Below are 24,816 nucleotides of genomic sequence, written 5' to 3'. Positions count from 1 at the left end.
TCCAGTCTTTATTAAAACAAGATGACTCACTGTGTTTAATCTAAAACACAGGGAAAGACTTAAAGCTCCAAAGCCAAGATGTCCTTAAAAAAGCCTATCAGTCATAGTTGTCTCAAAGGTACTTTTTCAAAAGGCAATTGGACTCACTCCATTCCTAAGAGGTCTGTAAAGGGAGCGTGCATAAGCGCCCACCATCCAGCAGTGGGTTGCTCCCAGATCGGCCCAATTCGGTAAACCAGTAAGGTAGCTGAAATGCTTCAGTGCAGAAGTGTCGCGCCAGTAGCATTGGGTCTTAGAATTCACTACTGCTACCATCTCTGTCTTACTGTCTCCATTCATCTGTACATTTCTTTGTTTATGTTATGTTTATACCTATACTTGCCATCTTGTTCATGTTTGACAAATGAATAAATAAAATTAAAAGGGTTCATCCATAAAATAAGAAAGTACAACTGACTCTTGCATCCAGGACAAAATTCCAAGATCAGGATTTCTTAACAAAACAACCCCATCGGTATGTAAACTCAAAAAGGACTGATAAAAAATCTCTCTCAAATCCCCAAACAAAGTATCTTTTTTTTCAACGGGGTCTTAAAGTTTCCAAGTTCAATCACGGTAAAGAATCATGGCTTTTCGTGTTTCTTTAATTTAATGTCTCAGTTGCTAAATTGTTATGTAATTTTGTGCTCTTTAAAATTATAGCTTGCCCAAAGCCTAAGACCAAAATGTAAATGGCTATCATATTGTGGAAATTTCAGAGTTTCTTTACTTGCCACTTACAAGTTTATAAAACAAATCAAAACCTAATTTAGTAAGCTTGACATTTAATTTATTTATCAATTTATTTGGTTATACTGAAGGCTGGGCATTATGCAAAAATATAAAATGTAAAAAACCCATTTTGGGGTATCTAATGAAGTGCATTAATATTTAAACCATAATTAAAATGTTATTAATTTAAGAAATAAAAAGCATATTGCTTTTGCAGCAATACATAGCAACACATTCTGGCTTTTTTCTTTAATTATGACAAAAATAGTTATCACATTAAATTCTAATAGTTAAGTCTAATGATTGATCTATACTGTAAGGTTTTTTGAGTATATAAACTCTGTTATACAATAGTTGCTCCACTTTTTTCCCTTCCAACATAACAGCATGTTTTAATTCGACCGAGATTTATTCACAAATTTATTAATACATTTACAATATTTAATGGTAGAATACTATAAGTGAAGTTTCATTTAGCACAAAGGTTGTTTATAACCTTAAGCATGAGTAAAATTGTCATATGATATTCTAATCATATCCTGTTTCATGATTTACAGTTTATTAATCCTACTTCATTAGTCTATTTTATATACCTAATCAAAGTTTTTAAAAAGTAATCAGATGCTGAAAGAAACACTGTTACCATCACAAACTTGCAAATTAAAATCAATGAATTTTGCTTTCAACATCTATACTTGAAAAATATACCTTCAGTATACAGACTGTGAGTTCAGCAAGGAACATTTCTTCTTTATCTATAATAATCACCTTGAAATCCAAGAAACTTCAATCCTAGTGCAGGGGTCTGCAACCTTAAACACTCAAAAATCCACAAAGGCCTAATCGGAAACCCCCTGTTCAAGTCTGGAGCCAACTGGAAGTCCACTCCCCCACCATAGAGTTTTCTCCTAGCATGACAACCTTTTCCCTCTGCCCACCAGAAGTCTGGTTCTCCCCACCATAGAGTCTTCTCCTAGCATGGCACCCTTTTTCCTTTACCTGTCCTAACCGAAAACCCTATCAATAGTGGAGTTGACTTGCAACAGAGAACCACAGCAGAGGGATGAAAGAGCCACATGCAGCTCCAGAGCTGTGGATTGCTGATCCCTAATCTAGTGAAATATTTTTAGATTATGTTGTTTCTCTTTTATGGAATTGCAGTCCTGTCCTTCAATATCAACACCCCATACACATCTGCCTAAGACGTGGGGAAATGAGCAGCAATGGTTTTTTTAATGGGATAATAATAATAATAATAATAATAATAATAATAATAATAATAATAATTTATTAGATTTGTATGACGCCCCACTCCGAAGACTCGGACGGCTCACAACAATAATAAAACAGTGTGACAATGTAAGCAAATCTAATATTTAAAAAAGCATCTAAAAACCCATCATTTAAAAACCATGTAACACACGCATACCATACATAAAACTATAAAAAGCCTGAGAGAGATGTCTCAATTCCCCCATGCCTGGCGATATAGGTGGGTCTTAAGTAGTTTGCGAAAGACAAGGAGGGTGGGGGCAGTGCTGATCTCTGGGGGGAGTTAATTCCAGAGGGCCAGGGCCACCACAGAGAAGGCTCTTCCTCTGGAACTCACCAGAAGACATTGTTTAATTGACAGGACCCGGAGAAGGCCAACTCTGTGGGACCTCATCGGCCGCTGGGATTCGTGTGGCAGAAGACGGTTCCAGAGGTATGCTGGTCCGATGCCATGTAGGGCTTTAATCATTTTCCCTGCACTAAGGATTCTATGTGATGATGAGCAATAAGTTAATGAATTATCTAAAACAAATCACCATTCAGAAGTGACATTTCCAATTCTCACTTAATATTCAGATGCTAGGGAAAGTGATGTCACAGGATCATGAGCAGAAAGAGATACATTCCCTTCCTTCCCTGGGGTTATTTCAGAGCTGATGTACATACAGTATAGCTGTCTGCTTGCTGATTGGCATTACTTGCTAACACAAAGTAGAACAAACAGGATTAGTTTCACTAATTCAACACACATACAAGTTCTATGAATTCAAGAGAGTATCTTGCGTGCAAAAATCCTGCTTCAAAATTGGGGGAAATCAGGCAGAAAGTGGATGGAACATCTTTAATTATTTACTTTATTATTAAATCATATGATTTTATAGGGGGTTGGTATTTGCCTTTCACAAACTCCTCAAAACCCACCTCTGCTGTCAGGCATGGGGAAATTGATTCCCCTGGGCCGTTTCCACCTTTATTTATGGTCTGTATGAAATGTATGATTGTTTTAATGTTAAGGGTTTTAAACTGTTTTAAATATTGGATTTGTAATGTTTTCTTGTTGTGAACCGCTCCCAGTTCTCGGAGAGGGGCAGTGTTGTGAGCCGCTCCAAGTTCTCGGAGAGGGGCAGTATACAAAACTAATAAATAATAATAATAATAATAATGATAATAATAATAACAACAACAACAACAACAGAAATAATAATAGAAATAATAATAATAATAATAATAATAATAATAATAATAATAATAATAATAATAATAATAATAATAATAATCCAATGTAGTTAATATTGGATAGGAGAAATCAGAAAATGCCAAGGCAGTGGGCCAGAATGGAAGTCGAAGAAAGACTGCAGAAGAAACACTTGTGACAAATGTTTTGCCTTACTGCCAAGAAATGACTATGTAGTTACTTGGATTCAATCCTGACTTCTGGAGGGAACCTTCACTGTTTATTTTATTCAGAAATAAGGCCATGGTGTTTATTTCTTTAGCAAACCCCAAAAAACATATGAAAAAAGGAAATCAGTAGAATAAGCTGGACTAACATTTTCAACTATCATATTTTTGGAGTATAAAGATTCACCTTAGTTTTTTTTTTGGGGGGGGGGAGAATCTGCCCTACAAAGTATTCATCTGGTTAGCATAGAAACTTAGAAACATAGAAGACTGACGGCAGAAAAAGACCTCATGGTCCATCTAGTCTGCCCTTATACTATTTCCTGTATTTTATCTTAGGATGAATATATGTTTATCTCAGGCATGTTTAAATTCAGTTACTGTGGATTTACCAACCACGTCTGCTGGAAGTTTGTTCCAAGGATCTACTACTCTTTCAGTGAAATAATATTTTCTCATGTTGCTTTTGATCTTTCCCCCAACTAACTTCAGATTGTGTCCCCTTGTTCTTGTGTTCACTTTCCTATTAAAAACACTTCCCTCCTGAACCTTATTTAACCCTTTGACATATTTAAATGTTTCGATCATGTCCCCCCCTTTTCCTTCTGTCCTCCAGACTATACAGATTGAGTTCATTAAGTCTTTCCTGATACGTTTTATGCTTAAGACCTTCCACCATTCTTGTAGCCCGTATTTGGGCCCGTTCAATTTTGTCAATATCTTTCCGTAGGTGAGGTCTCCAGAACTGAACACAGTATTCCAAATGTGGTCTCACCAGTGCTCTATATAGCGGGATCACCATCGCCCTCTTCCTGCTTGTTATTTATTTATTTATTTATTATTTAGATTTGTATTCCGCCCCTCTCCGCAGGCTCTAGCTATGCAGCCAAGCACCCTACTTGCTTTTCCTACCGCCCGACCACACTGCTCACCCATTTTGAGACTGTCAGAAATCACTACCCCTAAATCTTAAGTCTGGTCTGCTTGAGCACATTATTTTATCTCCTGTTTGGGGGTTAAAAAAACATTCTATGGAACAAGTGACAATGAAAAAAAATCCTGCAAAGACTTTGGGCTAGAAAAAAACTTATTCTGAGAGAATAACAAAGGAAAAAGTCAGCAAAGACTTAGGTCTGGGAAAAAACCTTCATCTGAGAGAATAGCAATGAAAAAACCTGTAAGCCAGTAAGATCATTAGCATCTCGTTTAGGTTGAAAAAAATAGGCTTTGAAAAAAAATCTACATTTTTCAGCCTCTTTTTTGGAGGGGGGAAGGTATGTCTTATACTCTGAAAAATGCAGTATTTTTTTCAGGATTTGTATCAGTTAATTGATAAAACAGATCCCTTGCAGAATTGTTTCCCCTTCAAAATTCCTTCCAAAGGGGTGGGAAAGTGTCTCATTTTGGGGGGAGTTTTTAAAGACATGCATTCAATTTCCTAACGTCACTATTCCTAAAACAGGCTTGAAAAAAATTGGATCTGGCCATTCTAGGAAGATCTCAGCATAGAGAGATTTTTTTAAAAAATGTAAGTATCGTAGATTGTGGTTTTTGGGCTTCTGCTGCAGTTTCTTAATTATATGACTTTGAAGTAGAGAAGATTAGATTAACAATTACACAATAGCTATAGGTCCTTGGGTTTAAGAATATATCTGCTTGCAAAAACATGGTTCTCCTTCCTAAAATGGAATTTAGCTGCTGTAGTGACTGATTTCATTATAAACTATATAGCTACACTGCACTGACTTGATAACAAATTCCTTCGTACACAGCGTACCAAGGAATTTGCTATCAAGTCAGTGCAGTGTAGCTAAGATATCTGGTACTGTACTATAACTACTATAACCTTTGTGGGTTTAGTACAAAACCTTAAAATGTTACTGTGCTCCTCAACAATCATTTGTCCTTTTTGTGGCTATTCAAATAATGTGACTTAATCAACTGAAAGAGTCCAAACACCTATTTCAAAACTTATCTTAGTTGGTAAGCAACTCCCACCCAGTCGCATGACCTTTAAGCCACCCCCCGGTCACATGACTGTCAAGCCACTCCAATCACATGACTGTTAACCCACTCCCACCTAGTCACATGGCCAGCAAGCCACTCCGGTCACATGACACACTCACAAATAAGCCACGCTCACGGTGTGGAAGTAAAATTTTTGACAGCCCATCACTGTCTCTACATATATTTTTGTCTATTGGAACATTTGACAGCTCTATGTTTGCACCATAAACCTTTTAAAGTAAGAATCTACATAATTATTTTTTCTTTCTATATAGAGGCTAAAATTGCAAATTAGGAATTATAGATTTTTTTTCCCTGGCAAATGGCTTCAAACAGTTTGGGTTACTACCAGTTGAGTCATTTATCTCCAGTAGTTTCTCATCCAAAAACCAACATAATATGCAACAAACATAGGTTACCTTTTTGCCCGAGAAGACAAACTGAAACACTATAAACATTCCCATCAGTTGATAGGATAGGATTATGTTTCATTGTACTATTTTTCTCTCTAAACTTTTCTGAAAAGTTTAGGTTTTAGACAAAATGTTAATTTGCGAAACCTAAAGTAATTTTCAAGACCTAACCTGAAATCGTTAGAAATATGTATGCTACATGTTACAAGTATACCTCATATACGAAACACCAATCAGAATAGATATCTTTACATTATTAAGACTGATGGGAAGAAGGCCTGTCCTCTCTTGCAATCTAATCAAGACAGCTGTCTCAGCACTGCTGATAGCTGGCCAGGTGATGGATGATCAGTTGGGCAAAAGGCAAGACCTCTCTAGAGGCATGGAAATAGCTTTTGCAATTCTCATTGTTTTCTCAGGCCTGAGCCATGTCAAACCGGAATGTTAAAATGAACACACAGAGCTAGCTTTGAGTTCTCCTTAAAGCTTTGAGGTGTCTAATGTATGCATTACTCATTCCAGCAAAATATTTGCACATCTTTTAATACCACAATAGTAATTAATGGGAGTCAACCTTTTTCATTAAACTACAATATGGAAACACTTTAGGAGAGAGGCTATGCCGTTACTAACCTCATCTGCGAAACCCTCCAAGCCCAGAGCTATGGACCCACCCATAGAAACCTTTTATCTAACATCTACCCTGAAGTTTTAAATAACACCAGTGTATGCTTTCAGATTTTGTTAAAACCAGCTGCCCTTTGCAGCCTCAATTTGTCCATACAGAAAATGTTTCCAATCTCGGCAGTTTCTAAGACGTGTAGACTTCAATATCCAAGTTTTCTGCCAGGCTGACCATTGCTTAAACTGAGATAATAATAATTAATAATAATTTATTGGATTTGTATGCCGCCCCTCTCCGTAGACTCGGGGTGGCTAACAAAAATAATAAAAACAACTAAAACTCCTATTATAAAACCAAACATACACACAAACATACCATGCATAACTTGTAATGGCCTAGGGGGAAGGGCTATCTCAACTCCCCCATGCCTGGCGGTATAAATGAGTCTTGGGTAGTTTACAAAAGACAGGGAGGGTGGGGGCAGTTCTAATCTCCGGGGGAAGTTGGTTCCAGAGGGCCGGGGCCGCCACAGAGAAGGCTCTTCCCCTGGGGTCCACCAAACGACATTGTTTAGTCGACGGAACCCGAGAAGGCCAACTCTGTGAGATCCATACATCCAGAAATTGATTAAATGAAACACTGTATTATAGCTTTTACAATTATAAAGATCTCTTTAAGTCCAATTCCCGATCCAGAGACTTCAGATCATCCCATGTTTCTTCTTTTGCCCACCAGTGAGTTTGGGATTGATTATATGAGCTTATTTTGGCTGGCTTGTGTTTCTTTCCCCTGCCAAATAGGTGAGGATTGGATTAGCAATCAACAGCTGACAATTATCTCTGCAGAGATATGCAAGAGTACCTGTGACAGCCTTTCCAAATATTGAGGCTACCTCTGAGGAGTCCATGTTTATCATTCTTTATTTGATGTTTTTATATTGGCTGTTTTATCAATTTTAGTACACTACTCATAGTCACCTTTAATGATATGGAGTGATAGTGAGTAATATAAATTTGATAAATATTTTTTTAAAACTTTTTAAAAATGAAAATACAAAGTAAAAAAACCAAAAAAAATATGTACAGATATAAAATTTAAAGACGCGATACTCTTTAATTTTATGGTCATATATATACGTGTGTGTGTGTGTGTGTCTGTGATTTTTTTGTCGATTCATCCTGGTATATTGAAGGAACGTCACAGCTCCATTTTGCCTGTCGGCCCCACCAGGGGCCATATTCCAAGGCAGATAAGTTATTTTTATAGCCGACAACTATAATCTATAGGTGTAACATAACCCTTCCCTGGTACAAGCTGATACAAGAGTTGAGCCTGTAGCCTAATGGCTAGGACCTCTGCCTTACAAGGCAGAGGCCCCTGATTCAAATCCCAGTAAAAGGGTGTGGCTACCTGATGAAGGCTAATGAGCCCGAAATAGATCTATAGTAGACTCCCTTCCTTTTAATTATCAGCAAAAATATCACACACATACACACACACACACACACACACAATTTTTCTATTTCACTATATAAATTGGTACAGGTTTTTTGCCACTAGTAAATTAAGCTATAATTTCATATATACTTAAATAATTGATCATTCAGGCTCCCCCCCCCCTTTTTTTTCCCTTTCTGTTTCTTACATTGATTCCTAATTTCTGGCCAATTATAAAATCTAAACTTTATTTGATACATACTTTAAATTAGATAAATATTCTCTTTTTTAAGCTAAACATACTCAGATCTTTTAATCAGTCTTAGAAACAAAGAAACATAGAAGACTGATGGCAGAAAAAGACCTCATGGTCCATCTAGTCTGCCCTTATACTATTTCCTGTATTTTATCTTACAATGGATATATGTTTATCCCAGGTATGTTTAAATTAAATAATTGATCATTCAGGCTCCCCCCCCCTTTTTTTCCCTTTCTGTTTCTTACATTGATTCCTAATTTCTGGCCAATTATAAAATCTAAACTTTATTTGATACATACTTTAAATTAGATAAATATTCTCTTTTTTAAGCTAAACATACTCAGATCTTTTAATCAGTCTTAGAAACATAGAAACATAGAAGACTGATGGCAGAAAAAGACCTCATGGTCCATCTAGTCTGCCCTTATACTATTTCCTGTATTTTATCTTACAATGGATATATGTTTATCCCAGGTATGTTTAAATTCAGTTACTGTGGATTTACCAACCACGTCTGCTTGAAGTTTGTTCCAAGGATCTACTACTCTTTCAGTAAAATAATATTTTCTCCCGTTGCTTTTGATCTTTCCACCAGCTAAATCTTCATAAGATTTAGGATCAGAGGTGGTATACAGCCGGTTCGGGCAAACCAGTATATGCAACTGAGGGTGGGCCTGCCCACCCACCCTTCAGAGAGGGGCGGCATACAAATCTAATACATTATTATTATTATTATTATTATTATTATTATTATTATTATTATTATTATTATTCTGTCCTATTTAGAAACATTTTGAAGCCATGTGCATACGTGCACAATGCACATGGCTTAAATAAGCAGGCACATGCAGTCAGAAGAACTCCATATCTCTCTCCACCTAGGCATAAATCCATTACTGGAATCATCTGTCTCACATTGCCCCAATTTAGCAAGAAAGAGAATGTGGTCTACTTTATCAATTACCTTACTGAAGATCAGGCACATTACAATCATTGATCTATTACACAAGTCAGCTTGTAAAAGAAAAAGATAAATACTAAACTGTTTTTAAGAAACTCATGCTGGCTTTCAGTATTCACTTTTGCCCTTTCTAAACACCTGAAAACCCACTATTTTGTACCAGATATTGAAACCAAGCCTTGTAGGGCATATATTTTTCTGCACTTTTTCTCCTGTTTTTCAAGATTGGAAAAAATGTTAGCTCTTCTTCAATCTTCTAGCACATCCCCCATATTCCAGCAGTTCTCTAAGATTACAGTTAGTGGTTCTGACATCATATCTGCCAGCTTCTTTACCACCTGGGATGTAATCCATCTGGCTCCGGCAAATTGAATTCATTCAAAGCAGCTAGTGTTCTCTCTCCACTTTCTTGCCAATTTTGACCTGCATGTCTTTCCTGCAGCTGCTGAAAAGATGGACAATTTTTTAATCTTAAAAAAAAAAAAAGTCACAGGCAAAAATAGAAATTAAGCAGTTCAGCTTTCTCCTCAGTTTCTTTAACAATTTTGGCATCTTCTCCGAAAAGTAACTCAACTTTTCTCTTATTTTGCACACATTTAAATGATTGTTGTTGTTGTTTTTGACATTCACTCTGTAAGCCTCAGTTCCTTCTGAGCTTTTGTCTTCCTGACACCATGTTTATAAATTCATGCTGTTTCATGGTATTTTGTTTTTGCTGTATGTCCATTTTCACATTTTAAAGAATTCACTATTTCAATTCATCAGAGTTCTTCATGAAAACATGTTGTTCTCATCAGTCACCTTTCTCACTTTTCTTTCTCTTTGTAATGGTTTGCTCATGTAACTATTTAATAAATTTAAGAGGAGGAAGTCTTACATATAATGTTTATTGAAATGATTACAGAAAAAGCATTCTGTATATCCAGTAGATTCTTAAGCCTGGAAGCACTCTCAATAAGTCTCCTCATATTTTCCTCACAGAAAAACAGGCATATTAAAAGATTGAAGAAATACCAATTACATATAGGTCAATCTACCTCAATTTGTGGTCTTCAACTCTCAATATTGCAGCCAACAAAATATAATTACATCTCACACCATTTCTAAGAGGTCTGTAAGGGAGCGTGCATAAGTGCACTATCCTGTCTACTATTACTGTACCTGTTATCTCATACATGTTTGACAAACTACATACACACACACATACATACACACATACATACAGCCTTTGGCTACTCTGTAACATACGGAGGAGGAATATATATGGCTCTCCAAATGTGGCTCAACTACATCTTCCAATATCCATGATTATTGTTTCCTTGGTGGATAATAGAGAGACACCGACACAAGGAAGTAATCCATGACATTTAATACATTAAATTCTGTGCTTATCAAGTCTACCTATCTTGCTACTTTTATTTCCTTTTGCCAACTAGTGATCAGATTTCAAATGTTTTGAAATTTCTGTATCATGCTCTACAAGCAAAACCTTTTTCAGTGGAATTTTTGATCAGTTTGAATTGAATTGGGTTACTAATGAATCTTGAATTGGACCATAACCAATGGAATCCTGAATCTCTAAGCCAAATAAAATCAAGGCTATTAACTGGAAGTGCTCCAAATTATGGTTCAGCAATCCCTTAGAGTTAAATATTCCATACTCCTGGGAATTCTTGGCCAATATTGAACTTCTCATCAAACAAATGGTTGAATATACTAAGATATAATGTTATAAAATTATTGCAATAAAACTAATGTTAATATTTCATTATGTTCTGATTTGTATTTCCATAGATAAATTAAAACTTCTATTGAATAATAATAGAACAATAGAATACATTTCACTAAATTTTTCTTCATTCAAAATATTTCATTTGCAACATCTATAATATTTCTTTCCAATATCTCTGCAAAGCACTCTTCTCTACCTTGAGGCTGTCCAAGTTGGCTTGTACAATCTTTCATTGAACCTGGTAGTCTCACTACCTCTGGAAATTACAGTATTAATGCTATAAAACAAGTTAGCATAATTATTTTCCCACCTCTAAAAAAGTGTGGTTTCCATTTTTTAAAAAATGTTTATTAAGTTTTTTGTTTTCATTTTAAACATCATAACTTTTCTACACAAATCTACACTTATGTATATAGATTATTATTAAATTGACATAATTTGTACATTGCCTCATTGTAATTTATAGAATCTTGCGTCCTCGTCTCACATTGTCTTTTGAATTTTCTTATTTTTTGGTCCAGTCCAGTATTTCTTCTAAGCTGTGCAACCATGCGGCTGCGCACATATTGAGAGACTGATGTGCAGCAGTTTCCAAGTGCCGCTCACTGGTTTCTGATATCAGAGGCTGCACGATTGTGTGCCCGCACATAGGACTAGGGAATGATGCACAGCAGTTTCCAATTGCCATGCACCTTTTTCTAACATTAGAGGGGCCATTGGTTCACTCACTGGTATCCTAAGCATGGCCAAAATTGGTTGAATAAAGTTGTTGTAGTGTTGCTTGTGATTCAAACAAATTGTGTTTCTGATCAACATGGTTCATGACCTCAATACTATTTCCAAACCAATTACTTGTTTAAATCCAGATGCAGGAGGGGGAGGCATAAAAATATAGATTGAACAGAGAATAGCAACATCGAACATGAAATTGCTATAAGAAGGTATGCAAATTAGATGTATCGAAGTAGCCTTCCTGTTGTAACGTTATAATCTTAGCTTGAGATCCTATCATATTCACTATATGATACCAAACCTCTGTAGCAGATGAATTGGTGAATGGGGCAGAAAATGCTTGACTCCAAGCACTTTAGGCTGACACTACCTGTTTAATCTAAATAAGAGTGAAGATGTTTGGAAAGTAAATGAAGCAGTTTAACTGGAAAAAAGGGTTTCTGTGCCAGAAAGAAGATAAAATCTGGTTTGTTCTTTTTTTTCTCACACATACAGGTGCTAAATCATCATCAGTTCATTAGAAAGCAGTGCATGGCAAAATTATGGTAAAGTTCCACAACTAAAGTTACATTCCAGTCAATATAATTACAATGCTGAGCATTTAAGGCTTTAGTCTTGCAAAAATCAGTATCCAGACTCATTGCTTCCTCTACCGTTTCAAATTAAAAATACAATTTTATCCCCAAGATTCATATAAGTGATCAGTAAGAGCAAATATCAACACTTTTTACTTGTAATAGTCATATATAAAATAATGAGAACAAACATACATATGCCTTCAAATAGTGCATAGTGAATTATTCTTAGAAAAATCTAAATTTGCCAATGAATCATGTAAAAAAAAAATCTGGTCAGCCCAGAAAACCAACTAATCATAAAATAATATATTATTTAATCTCTGGTTTTTAAAATTATTTTTGAACAGTACTTTTAAAATATATAAATATACAGTATATGTTTTAGCCCCTTACATTGATTCAGAAGCACCACTTAATAGTAATAAAAATAAATAGTAAACAAAAAATTACTAAATAGTAATGAAAATTAGCCCCTTACACTGATTCAAAAGCATCACTAAATAGTAATGAAAATGTGCTGAAACCATAAACTTTATTTCACTGCATGATATTTGTTTTATTATGTCTTGCAATACAGGACATATGTGAAAGAGATTAGAATCCAGTCTGCATGAGACATGACAGGGGAAGAAAACCAGATGATAATATCCAAGGTAGACATTGAAATGCAAATGCAGAAAAATTAGGTTATATTATTTTCCCATCAATTTTCATTCCATTCCATCTGATGAAGGAGAATTTGCTCTTAAAATTTATATTAAAATGTCACAATTGGAGAGAAGTCTCATGCACTTATTTAGTTTACAGCCAAGGGTTGGTGTAAATTGCCTTGCACATTACTACCCAATTATATCTCCAATTCCCAGGCTTCTCACACTTCAATTTAATTCCAAGGAAAGGTATCACAATAGTGATATCCACAGCTATTCATTATGCTATCAAAGTATGCATTGTGGTGTCACAACACAGACTACAGCCTTTCATACTTGCATCATGACAGTGGAAAGAAGTACATTAAGGTGCAGTTTGCACTACGATAACTGCCATACATGTTTTTTTCACTTGTTCCTCCTATCCTAAGGATGCCTATGAAAATCACCTTACTCATGTGAGGTAGACCTTACATGAAAGAAATCTTCAACATTTCCGGCAAAGGAAATAGTAAATCAGGTTTTTAACACAGCATAAATATATTTGGTAGCAGGTAAATAAATAAACAAAATTTTCAAAGTTCTATTATAGCCTTTCCCCACCTTCTCCCCTCCCCCATTACATTCCCAGGCTGAAGCACATAGGCTTCAGTCAGGTCCTCCATTCTGAAAGGAAAATACTGAATGCTGATTGGCTAGATTATCTGGCAGCTCCTATACAAGGGCTGGCTGTCATACAGCGCCTTTGCTGGATTGTAAATAATTGCCAAATAAAGAGCTGTTGTTTTGAAGCCATTTCTGTCTTCCTCTTCCATTCACCCCTATATATAACCATCCAATACATACATACATATATTATACAAATATATGCTAAATTAATATGAATGAAATACTTTATTGTGGCCTTCCAAATAAGAAAGCAGGTGAATTTAGAATTCAGCCCATAGAAGTAGACAATAAACAAGACAGATGATAGAACTTTAATTCAGAGCAGGTTTTTCCACTTGCATGTCAGGGTCCAAGATCAAATTTAGAAATGCATAACAATAATTACAGTGTGTAGAAATAATCTTACCCAGCAAGTTTGTCAGCCATAGAGCCAAATCTTCCTTCATTGGTAACAAATTAGCCTCATGTCTGCTGGCCAACCACTGGCTGTACTGGTGCATATCAGAGAGGCCAGGGCCTCGGACTTTAGGGCTCAGAGAAGTGCACATCCTTCAGCCACTTATGGTACCTGAACTCTAGGAAATGTAAAAACAAAACAAAACACCATCTCATATAATGAATTGCTTCCAAATGATAAGAGTCCAGATTCAATAGAAGCCAATGTTAAAAAGATGATAGCTAAATGCTTTCTTGACAAGAACGGTACACCGTAAGACAATTGCATATTAGTGTTTGTTTTTTTCAAATGCAGCTTTTTGGTGTTTGATCATTGAAAGGCAAAAAATAGTTCTGTCTGTATTTATGTATATACATGTATCTGTACACACACACACACACACACAATTATTTCAGTTAAGGTTATAGACAACAATGTACCACATTGATCCAATGTGGAATCATAGCAGTGCCTTCCAATGTAGACCTGAGAGAGAGTGAATGACTTGAAGTTTATCCAGTCAGCTTTTGTGCTCTCAGAAAAGCATGGGAAAAATAAGTTGCAGCAAATCTTCCTTCTCCTTTCAGACAAACTGCAGGCTTATGATGGATGGATGCCTGCCTGCCTGGAGTCAAGTTATAACTTGTAAATCTGATGCAAGCTGACAGATCAGGCTGCCTTTTGGATCTTGTTCATTGACTGGGAACTATCTACACTCTTGGCTTATGTGGCTCCTTTAATTCATAATGACAGGTGGTCTTCCTTTGTGCTGCATTAAAACCCACTGAGGGCTCAAAAGTGAGGCTACCTTTCCTATCTTTGATGGGATACCAAAATTAATCAACACTGACACTGAGTTTAGAATAAAGGTGTATGAAATACTGCAAATATAAAATATATCCTTAAGGGGCGGAAAGAAAATAGAGGCAATGATTTAGAAAAGTAGACCCTGGGTCTCTCCTAATCAGAACATCCATGTGTATCTGTGTTCGCATGCAAATAATTCACAAATAAAAGAATGTGAGACATGTTAAGAGGTATGATGTAGTCCAAGATGCTTTTTGAGGTTGGTTGTTTTATTGCAGATCCTTTATTATTCAACATTAATACAATCAAGAGAGTCCAGAAATATTTCACAAGAAAAGTCCTTCACTCCTCTGCTCGCAACAGAATACCTTATTCACCAGAGTTGAAATAATGTAATTAGACAATTTATAACCATGTTGCCTCCGATATGATGTAACTGTAGTTCATAAAATCATATACCAAAATGTCCTTCCTGTTAATTACTACTTCACCTTCAATCGCAGCAATACAGGAGCACGTAATAGATTCAAACTAAATGTAAAGTGCTCTAAACTCGACTGCAGAAAATACGACTTTAGCAATAGAGTGATCAATGCATAGAATACACTACCTGATTCTGTGGTTTCTTCCCCTAACCCCAAAAACTTTAACCTTAGATTGTCTACAGTTGACATCTCCCCATTTCTAAGAGGTCTGTAAGGGGTTCGCATAAGCGCACCATTGTGCCTACCATATCTATCCTACTGTCCTATTGTCCATTTTTATCATTACTTTTTATTTATGTTATGTTTATATAAACTACTATCCTATACCTCCTTGCCTTTCATAAGCTTCTCAAAACCCACCTCTGCCGTCAGGCATGGGGGAACTAAGATAATATTCCCCCCCAGGCTTCTACAATTTATGCATGGTATGTTTGTATGTATGATTGGTTTTATAACAAGGTTTTTTAGCTGTTTTAGTATTGGATTTTTACATTCTGTTTTTGTCATTGTTGCTAGCCGCCCCGAGTCCATGGAGAGGGGCGGCATACAAATCCAATAAATAAATAAATGAATGAATGAATGAATGAATGAATAAATAAATAAATAAATAAATAAATAATACATGTTTGACAAATAAATAAAAATAAATAAATAAATAATGTGGGCTTTGCTTTCTATTTATATATAATTATGTGCCATGCTAGTGTTGGTGCAATTGTGGTGAAATTTGACCAGTTCGAACCAGATTGTGGGTATTGGTAGTGGCAATTTGAAGTGGTTCAGCGAATTGGTAAAAACCACCCCCTGGTAGGCCCACCCACCCCCCTCCCATTCACCTGCTGGCCACTCACCCCTTCCACTCTGTGTTTATGCTTGAGAAGGAGAAGACCTAGCTGAATTTTTCTTCCTTCACAGCAAAGGGAAAGGAGCATGCTTGGAAGGGAGCTGCAGCAGCCTGTTTCTCCATTTAAGATACCCAGGAGGGAGAGGGCCAGGGGGGATCATAAAGAGAGCAGCAGCTCTGCTCTGAATGGAAGGAGAAAATTTCAGCTTCTCTCTGCCATAGCATTCAACATTAAATGCTTTCCCCCCCCCAAATATAAATTTTATTTTTCTTCAACATAGAATAAAAGTAATACATAAGTACAAGCACTAAAACTATGCTTAAAGTAAAACATATATAAAAACATTACTTTTCTTTTTCTATTAATCATTTCAACTTCTCTCTTCCATAGCATTCAACGTTAAATGCTAGAGCAGAGAGAATCTGAACTTTTCTCCTTCCATTCACAGTGGAGCTGTTACAATCTGTCCCCTTAAGGTACTTCAACATCTGGGAGAGAGTGGGCCAGAGGGGCATAAAAGGAGCGTCTCTGCTGTGAAGGGAAGGATAAAAATTTGGCTTCTCTCTTCCATAGCATTCAATGCGGCTGCTTCTCTCCTTCTCAGGCTCATGCACACAGAGCAAACATGAGAAGGAGACAAGAAGCAGCTAGGTTACACGCTAGAAGACTTGGCCAAATTTTTCTGTTGGTTCTGTAGCCGTGGCTTGATGGATATGGCTTGATAGGGTGGTCTGGCCCCACCTAACCATGAGTGATGTCATGTTGGCCACACTCACTCAGTTACATGACTCACCACCACCAAGCCACATCCACAGAACCAGTAGGGAAAAGGTTTGAATGTCACCCCTGGTTTTCTCCTTAGTAATGCCTAGAGATGGAAAGAGGCAGCTAACAAAAAAGGATGAATATATTTGATGATCAACCTGTATACCTAAACACTTCTTGGAACTTTAATTGTTAAATCCAGGATGGTATTTTCTTATTGCCACTCTTTCATCTGGGGCCCATTTATTTATTTATTAGATTTGTATGCCACCCCTCTCCGTAGACTCGGAGCAGCTCACAACAGAAACAGTACAACTCCAATACTTAAAAACACTTTAAAACCTTTAATATAAAAGACAATAATGCATCTCATACATACCATACACAAAGTGGGATTGGCCCAGGGGAATCAGTTTCCCCATGCCTGATGACAGAGGTGGTTTTTGAGGAGTTTACAAAAGGCAAGGAGGGTGGGGGCAGTCCTAATCTCTGGGGGGAGTTGATTCCAGAGGGTCGGGGCCGCCACAGAGAAGACTCTTCCCCTGGGTCCTGCCAGACGACATTGTTTCATTGACGGGACCCGGAGAAGGCCAACTCTGTGGGACCTAACCCATACCTCTCTCTTTCCTGAAAAATCACAGAATAACATCTTCTGTAGTAATTGGTGAAATGATGTATTATTCAAGTTCATTGTGGGCATTTATCTCATCAAAATCTGATTTCTTTGTAACAGAAAAAAATAAATGGATAAGTTGTTTTCAGAACATCTGAATAGACATTTTAAAACAGCAAGGGCATCATGAAAGTATGATTCCAGCTGTGGCAGGGGAAAGGGGAAAGGAGAGATTAATTCTGCATGCATTCACATAAATGACCTTTGCAATCATATAGTAAGCAATGGTGTCCTCTTCTCTGCTGATGTAAAACTATTTAACACCACCAACAATACCTACAAAGGGACTTAGACTGTATGTCAGAAGGGTCAAACTGCTTATACTTATACCTGTTATACTTATGTTTATATGTTACATTTAGACTTATACTTATTTTCTCATACATGCTTGACTAAATAATTAAATAAATAAACAAACCATTGTCATTTTGTGACTCTTTTCATCTGCTTTTTGTAACTCTTTTTCACCTTAAATTATTATTTTTTGCTTGTAGTACATCGTGCAGTACTTCATGCACATATTTCACACATTTGTTCTAAATTCAACATCCATATTGATTAATGTTGATGCTCTTATAAAAAGATGGAAATGATAGCCTTATTTTTAAGCCCTAAGTGGATTTTAATGTAGCACAAAGGAAGACCACCGCATGCCGTTATGAATTAAAGGAATCACCAAAACCAGAATTGTAGATGGTTTCCAGTCAATGAACAAAGTCCAAAAGACAGCCTCATCTGTCAGCTTATATCAAGATTACAAGTTACCATATCCTGACCTCAAGCAGGAAGGCATTCTTCATAAGCCTGCAGTTTCTCTGGCAAGGATAAGGAAGATTTGAGGTGATGTATTTTTTTTTTTCATGTTTCTTTATAAGCATCAACGTAACTTGGGGAAGAGGCAAATTATTGCCAGATCCAAGTTCTACTGCTTAGCCAGCCATATACGTTTTTTTGGTGTCCTGTAAGAAGTTTCAAAATAAGAATATCAGCAACAATAGTCATATTGTTCTGTTCCTTCAATTTTGTCAAGGGCTTGGAAAATCTTCATTATTTATACTAGTACAGTGGTACCTCTACTTAAGAACTTAATTCATTCCATGACCAGGTTCTTAAGTAGAAACCTTCTTAAGAAGAAGCCATTTTTCCCATAGGAATCAATGTAAAAGCAAATAATGCATGCAAACCTATTAGGAAAGTAATAAAAGCTCTGAATTTGGGTGGGAGGAGGAGCAGGAGGAAGAAGAGGATGAGGATGGTCGCTGCTGAAGGAAGAAGGTGAGGTGAGGTAAATAAAAAAAATACAAAACTTTAAGGCTTAAAAAATAAAAAAAGAGGGACTCTGAGGCAGCGAGCCTCCCATACACCTGGCGCGAGGCTGCCTCCCATACACTGCACCAGAGAGAGTGAAACCCAGAGGGAATGGCAGGAAACTGGCTGGGCCTTCGTGCCACTCTCAAATTTCCTGGGAATTTTTTCCGTGCTCAGGCTCTTAAGTAGAAAATGGTTCTTAAGAAGAGGCAAAAAAATCTTGAACACCTGTTCTTATCTAGGAAAGTTCTTAAGTAGAGGTGTTCTTAAGTAGAGGTACCACTGTAGCTGGATTCTGATGCTTTGCTACAAATCTATGTGATCAGGTTTGATAATTGACAGTTAAAACTTGAAAATTTATGGAGAATGTGTAACTCCTTAATATCAGAGGGTGTTAATATAAGTCAATTGACAGTTGGAACAGAGTTCTTTTTAGGTGGGGTGGGGGAGGAGAAAGGCTAACTCCTTATCATCAGAGCATGTTAATATAATACTGTATAAGAAATACTAATGATCTGATGGTCATTTCAAAAAATCCTTTCTTAGCGAGCACCTAGAAGCCAAGAGGAACATGCATGCCAAGTTTCAAGCTTGTAGGCCTTATAGTTCTGGACATTTTGTGATGAGTGAGTGGTATTTGGCTTTTATATAGATAGATTTGGAAGTGTAAAGCAGAAATGTTATAGGTTTGAAAAGGCAATTTGGAACCTCTCATTTCAAATAACAGTAACAAGTGCAGTATAACAATCTCTATGTACTTTATATTCAGAAATTCAAAAAGAACAGAATGCTTTCTGACTAAAGTATGCATAATTTATTTACTGCCAATTCTTATTGAGGACTCAGTGAAAAGATTCAATAGCCAATCTAAAACATAGATTATGGATGTTTCAGTCAAATGGCAATTGTAGTATATTCTGTGGATATGTCATGAATAAGAATTGTCTATTTTTACAGAAAGGTTTTGAGGGATTTTCAAAGAAAGGTTTCACAAGAAATTTTACTTTTGCAACTTAGTTACATAGCAGCTGCAACTTTAGTAACTGATTGAGATGGATGACTATAGAAAATGAATGAATGAATGAATGAATGAATGAATGAATGAACGAATAACTGTACAGTTGAGTGGGACTTTCTGTGAAATTAATGCAAACTAAATTATACCAATATTACCATAAGTCTACTTTTCATATGACCAATTGTAGTCCACAGCACTTTCCTCCCTCCCTCCCCTTCTATCTCCTTTAAAATAAGATAAATAGCATTGTTTCTAAAAATACTTCTGCTGTAATCTAATATATACATTTTTAAAACTAAAACTGTGTTAACTGAAAGAGGACTAGTTGAACTTAATATGGTCAGCCTTACTCCACAGCAAAATCACATCCTACAAAAAAAAATGTAATAGCATCATCAGCACTTTTGAATCAGTCTGGTACTACGGTATACTAAACTAAATTTAAATATAGTATCTGTTTTGATGAAGCTACTCAAAGCTCTCAAAGGTATACTAATTTTTGCCAGATATATTATGATTATTATACTTAAACCAGTGTTTCTCAACCTTGACCGTTTGAAGATGTGTGGACTTCAACTCCTAGAATTCCCCAGCCAGCTGGGGAATTCTGGGAGTTGAAGTCTGCACATCTTCAAACAGCCAAGGTTGAGAAACACTGACTTAAACATATTTTCATTTTACTTATATACCACTTTTCCATCACTGTGTTCAAATTATCAAGACATGGTAACTGAACAAAATATCCCCAAGATTTTCAATTACCTTAAAGGTTAAGTTAAGATTTTAAATGAAGACATTTAACTCAAGACATCAGGTGAAGACATGAATAGTCTTTACCTGCTCAAGCTTACAATTTTTTGGAGCAAGTCTTTGCACACCTCAATTATTCAAAGAAATTTACTTCCAGGAAAGTGAATATACTGTATATTGCAACTTTCATTAGTATTACTACACAGGAAAAGTACAGTTTACAAAGGTAACAAGGTAATCACCCAGACAACACATAATTCCTTGTAACACCCTCCCCCCCCCAGATTATTTTAAAAATAAAAGAGAGAGAGGGGAGGACACATCAAACCATATTTGAAAGTAATATGATATATTTATTTCTACATGTACTGTTTGCTCTTTCTAAATTACAGTATAATTAGATGTTTTCTATACTTTAAAATAAAACTCAGCATTTACTTCCTGACAATTTTCTTACTAATTTAATTCGAATATGTATCTACAGTATATACTATAACAATTCCATGTCTCTTTGTGCAAAATTAAACAAATTATTTTCTTCAGCATTGTTAAATGTCATGTGTCCAAATATGCTACCGTATTATGTTTTTCAAGTGAGCATGAGGTAAATATATGAATTTTCTGCCTATGTACTTTTAATTAAGTCAAGTAATGTAGTTATATTGCTTGATTGATTAATAATGTTCACAAATCCAGTAATGAAGTCTGTCCACTTTGATTGTCATAATAACTCTGCAGGATCCATTCAGATAGCTCAAAAATAACAAAACTCAGTCATTCAATCTACTTCATCTTCTATCAGGATTTTAAACTCACAATTTTCCTGTCACACATCTAATAGTTTGTCCACAAAAAATTGTGTCCTTATTCAATCAGTGGGGTCTAGTGAAACCAATCAGTTGTGTTCAGACTTGATGACAATAAGATTCAGTTTTTAATATGAATATGACAAATTGAAATATTTAGGAATAATCACTTAGTTTCTGAAGAAATTGTGACCATACGCTGCCAATAGACTATCATTGAAAAACCCATGCTTTAAATACTCACTTTTTTACTTCAGTAATAAACCTCCTTCCACATTACTTCAGCAGGGACTTTCAATCAAGAATAGAAAATAATTTACCCTCAGTGAACCTGCCTCTTATTTATACACAACAGTGTTTTCTTACAGGCTTTTAAAAAAATCTAATTGTGACAAAGTATCTCTAATTCTTAGCCTGATTATCTATGTAAACCATTTCAGCAGATACTGTAGTTCACAGTATGCCAAATAGCATCTAAATTTCAACACGCTGGAAGGTTACCTTTCTTTCATTCATTCCTACCAAACAGTGAAGTTTTTATTTTACAGACAGAAGGTGCACTTAGCTTACTGTGTATTGAAGCTCTTTGCTAGCTCTGGAATTTAAACTGTTTGTTGATGTTTGTCAGAAATCCCAGGGGAGATTAGGTGACTATGTGGCATAATTGAACTGATTATCCAGGTACTGGCACTAATTAGCAAAAATAAGCCCAGTTATGGATTAAAGCCCTAATTGTATAGTAAAAACTGGTTTATGTGAGAGACACTGGCTTATTTAAATTAGACAGGGAGGAGAGGCAATAATAGTTAAGTTGTTGAAGATTACTTAACAGAGTTTGCCAATATGTAAGCAGTAATTAAGGATATGTGGTAATCCTGACAACTTTGAAGAGCATCAGATATGCACACCCAGCTGGAATTAAGTCTTGCTGAAATAAATTAAGCAGATGTCTAACATAAACTGCCATGTTCATCAGCACAAAAATGAAGAAACATGCACAAAAATTAAGTAATATGCCTCTTGCTCATTTTGTGTGTGTGTGTGTGTGGTTGTTTGGTTATCAAAAGTATTGCTTACAAAGTCAATAAGAAAACTCATACTAAAGCAAGGAACAAGTTGTATCACAATGGGAACTTCTGTACTCTCATCAACTAATTTGATCTCAAATCCAAGTCAACAGCAACCTCTTTTATGTAGCATTCCTGATTTATCAAATTCAGACATCTCAGGGAAAATAAGAGGCAGCAAGTCAATGATTATCATCCAGATATTGCCAGACCTTACATTTGTGACTGACCATACTGAGATTGGATATCACAAATCCATCAGAATAAATGAAATCGAGCTGGCTCATCTAATATTTCTTCTATTCTTTACAGCACAGGGAAAGATCTTAGCTTAACCACTATTGATACCAGTTTCATCAACTTCCCATGCTAGGAACCAAACTAGTTGCTTTGTTCTTGCAATCTTCTTTTTTTTTCATGCCATTTTGATATCAGTTTGGAAAATGTTCTATATAACTGTCTGGCAGTGGTGACAGGTTCTGGAGAACTGGTAGCAGGAATTTTGAGTAGTTCAGAGAACCAGTAGTGGAAATTTTAAGTAGTTGGGAGAACCAGCAAATATTACCCCTGGCTGAATTCAGAATGGGGAGGGAATGGAGATTTTGCAGTGTCCTTCTCTTGCCATGCCCACCAAGGCACGTCCACCAAGCCACACCAGACAAACCAAGCCATGCCACAGAAGCAGTAGTTAAAAAAAAAAGGATTTGAAGAATTAATGTGTGTATTTTTTGGTGATTTTCTAATGGTTTGTAATTTGTAATGTAATTGATTGACTGAAGGTTATTCAAGTAATTGTTGAAACCTAATGACCAAATACTGTGCTTAGCCTGGTATTTCAGATATAATAACAAACATCATTAGTCAATTACAAAGTTTTACTTGAAACAGATTATATCTTGAAATGATACCCTTAACACTATCAAACAACATCTGCCTGTCCCAAATCATTAGGAAGAACTCATAGATAGATAAAAAGACCAATGTAACCATCTGACTGTACAACAAATGGCAATAATAGCAAAAATATGCACAGAAACATCTGCAAAAAATACCATTTACCTCCAAGCACAATCTGGTGGGACCATAAAATAGACAAAGAAATAGAAAATGAAGAAACTATAGTGCTTTAGGTTTTAAAATTCAAACAGACAAGGACCTGCCATGCAACACCCCAGACTTAACATCTGTCATTAAGAAAGACCAAAAAGGCTGGATAATGGATACAGAAGCGTTTGGAGAGAGCAGGGGGTGGGGGGAGAGAGAACTGGAAAAAAATATCAAAACATGCAAATAGAAGAACAACTGTGGCAAAAGAAAGCAATATTTACCAATAGTAATGAGCAGCTAGGGTCCAATTCCAGACATCTGGAATGCCACTTAATCACCCTTTGTTTTGACAAAATCACAATCAGTCCATTGCAAAAGGCAGGTTTAGTTGGAACAACTTATACCCTCTGATGATACTTTCAACACAATCAAACAACATCTGTCTCATCAAACAACATCTGCCTATTCTAGATTCTTGGAAATTACTGGAGAGGTGGATTAAAAAATCCAGTCTAAACATTTGCCTGACTATGTAATCAATCATAACAATAATTTAGTAAATTATATCATGCCCATCAATCATGGGTAATAATTTTTAAAAATTATTAAAACATTTAAAAGCCAGGAATAATAAATAACACAAAGACAATACAAAAACAAGCACATTTTCATTAATATGCATATATTGGAGACCAAGTGCTACACCCTGTGATAATCAGCTTCTCGCTACAAGAATGCCTGTGTCTTAACTAAAAAAAATACTTGTGATGGCCATTTATCAATACTTTTTGAAAACCTATATTTACTGCTACTATTGAAATGGATACTATTCAAAGCTCATAAAATTTACTAGTAGTATACAATTTGTCCCAAGATTCTTTGACCTGTTTATTTGGTTCCTTTAACATACAGTATTGCATTTTAACTATTGTTTTAAATGTAAATTCATTGCCAATGACAATTCATTGTTTTTGACAATGACAATAAAATTTATTATTATTATTATTATTATTAAATTAAAGAGAAAAATGGAATTTTAAATGTGAAAAGATGATCATGATTTATGAAGCATGCAACAAATGGCAATTTATTTCATTTATTTGTTTATTTTTATCCAATACACAATAATACACAATGAAGGTAGTAGAGGACACCTTCAAGGAAAATAAAATGAGAGAAGGAATAGAAGAGAGAGCATGGGATAAAATAAGTCAATGAGAGAATAGAAGAAAGATAAAGGGGTAGAAGAGAAGATATATGGGATATAGGAGAGACAATAGGACAGAGATCGGAAGGCACTCT

At 35.8% G+C, this 24,816-nt stretch overlaps 1 protein-coding gene across 2 annotated transcripts in view; it reads right to left on the bottom strand.

Moving 5' to 3' along the window:
• Positions 1-14,055, bottom strand: part of GAS2 (growth arrest specific 2) — a 124,006-nt gene extending 109,951 nt beyond the window's left edge. For both annotated transcript variants that reach the window (XM_070735233.1, XM_070735226.1), the window contains exon 1: positions 13,914-14,055. In XM_070735233.1, the coding sequence (XP_070591334.1) occupies positions 13,914-14,055 (142 nt within the window). The remainder of the gene's footprint in view (positions 1-13,913) is intronic.
• Between the last annotated feature and the right edge of the window lie 10,761 nt (positions 14,056-24,816).

This window comes from Erythrolamprus reginae, chromosome 1 (assembly GCF_031021105.1).
Source record: "Erythrolamprus reginae isolate rEryReg1 chromosome 1, rEryReg1.hap1, whole genome shotgun sequence".
In the NCBI taxonomy this organism is placed as follows: Eukaryota; Metazoa; Chordata; class Lepidosauria; order Squamata; family Dipsadidae; genus Erythrolamprus; species Erythrolamprus reginae.
Note: the sequence above shows the minus strand (reverse complement) of the source record. Positions and strands in the feature narration are given on the sequence as shown.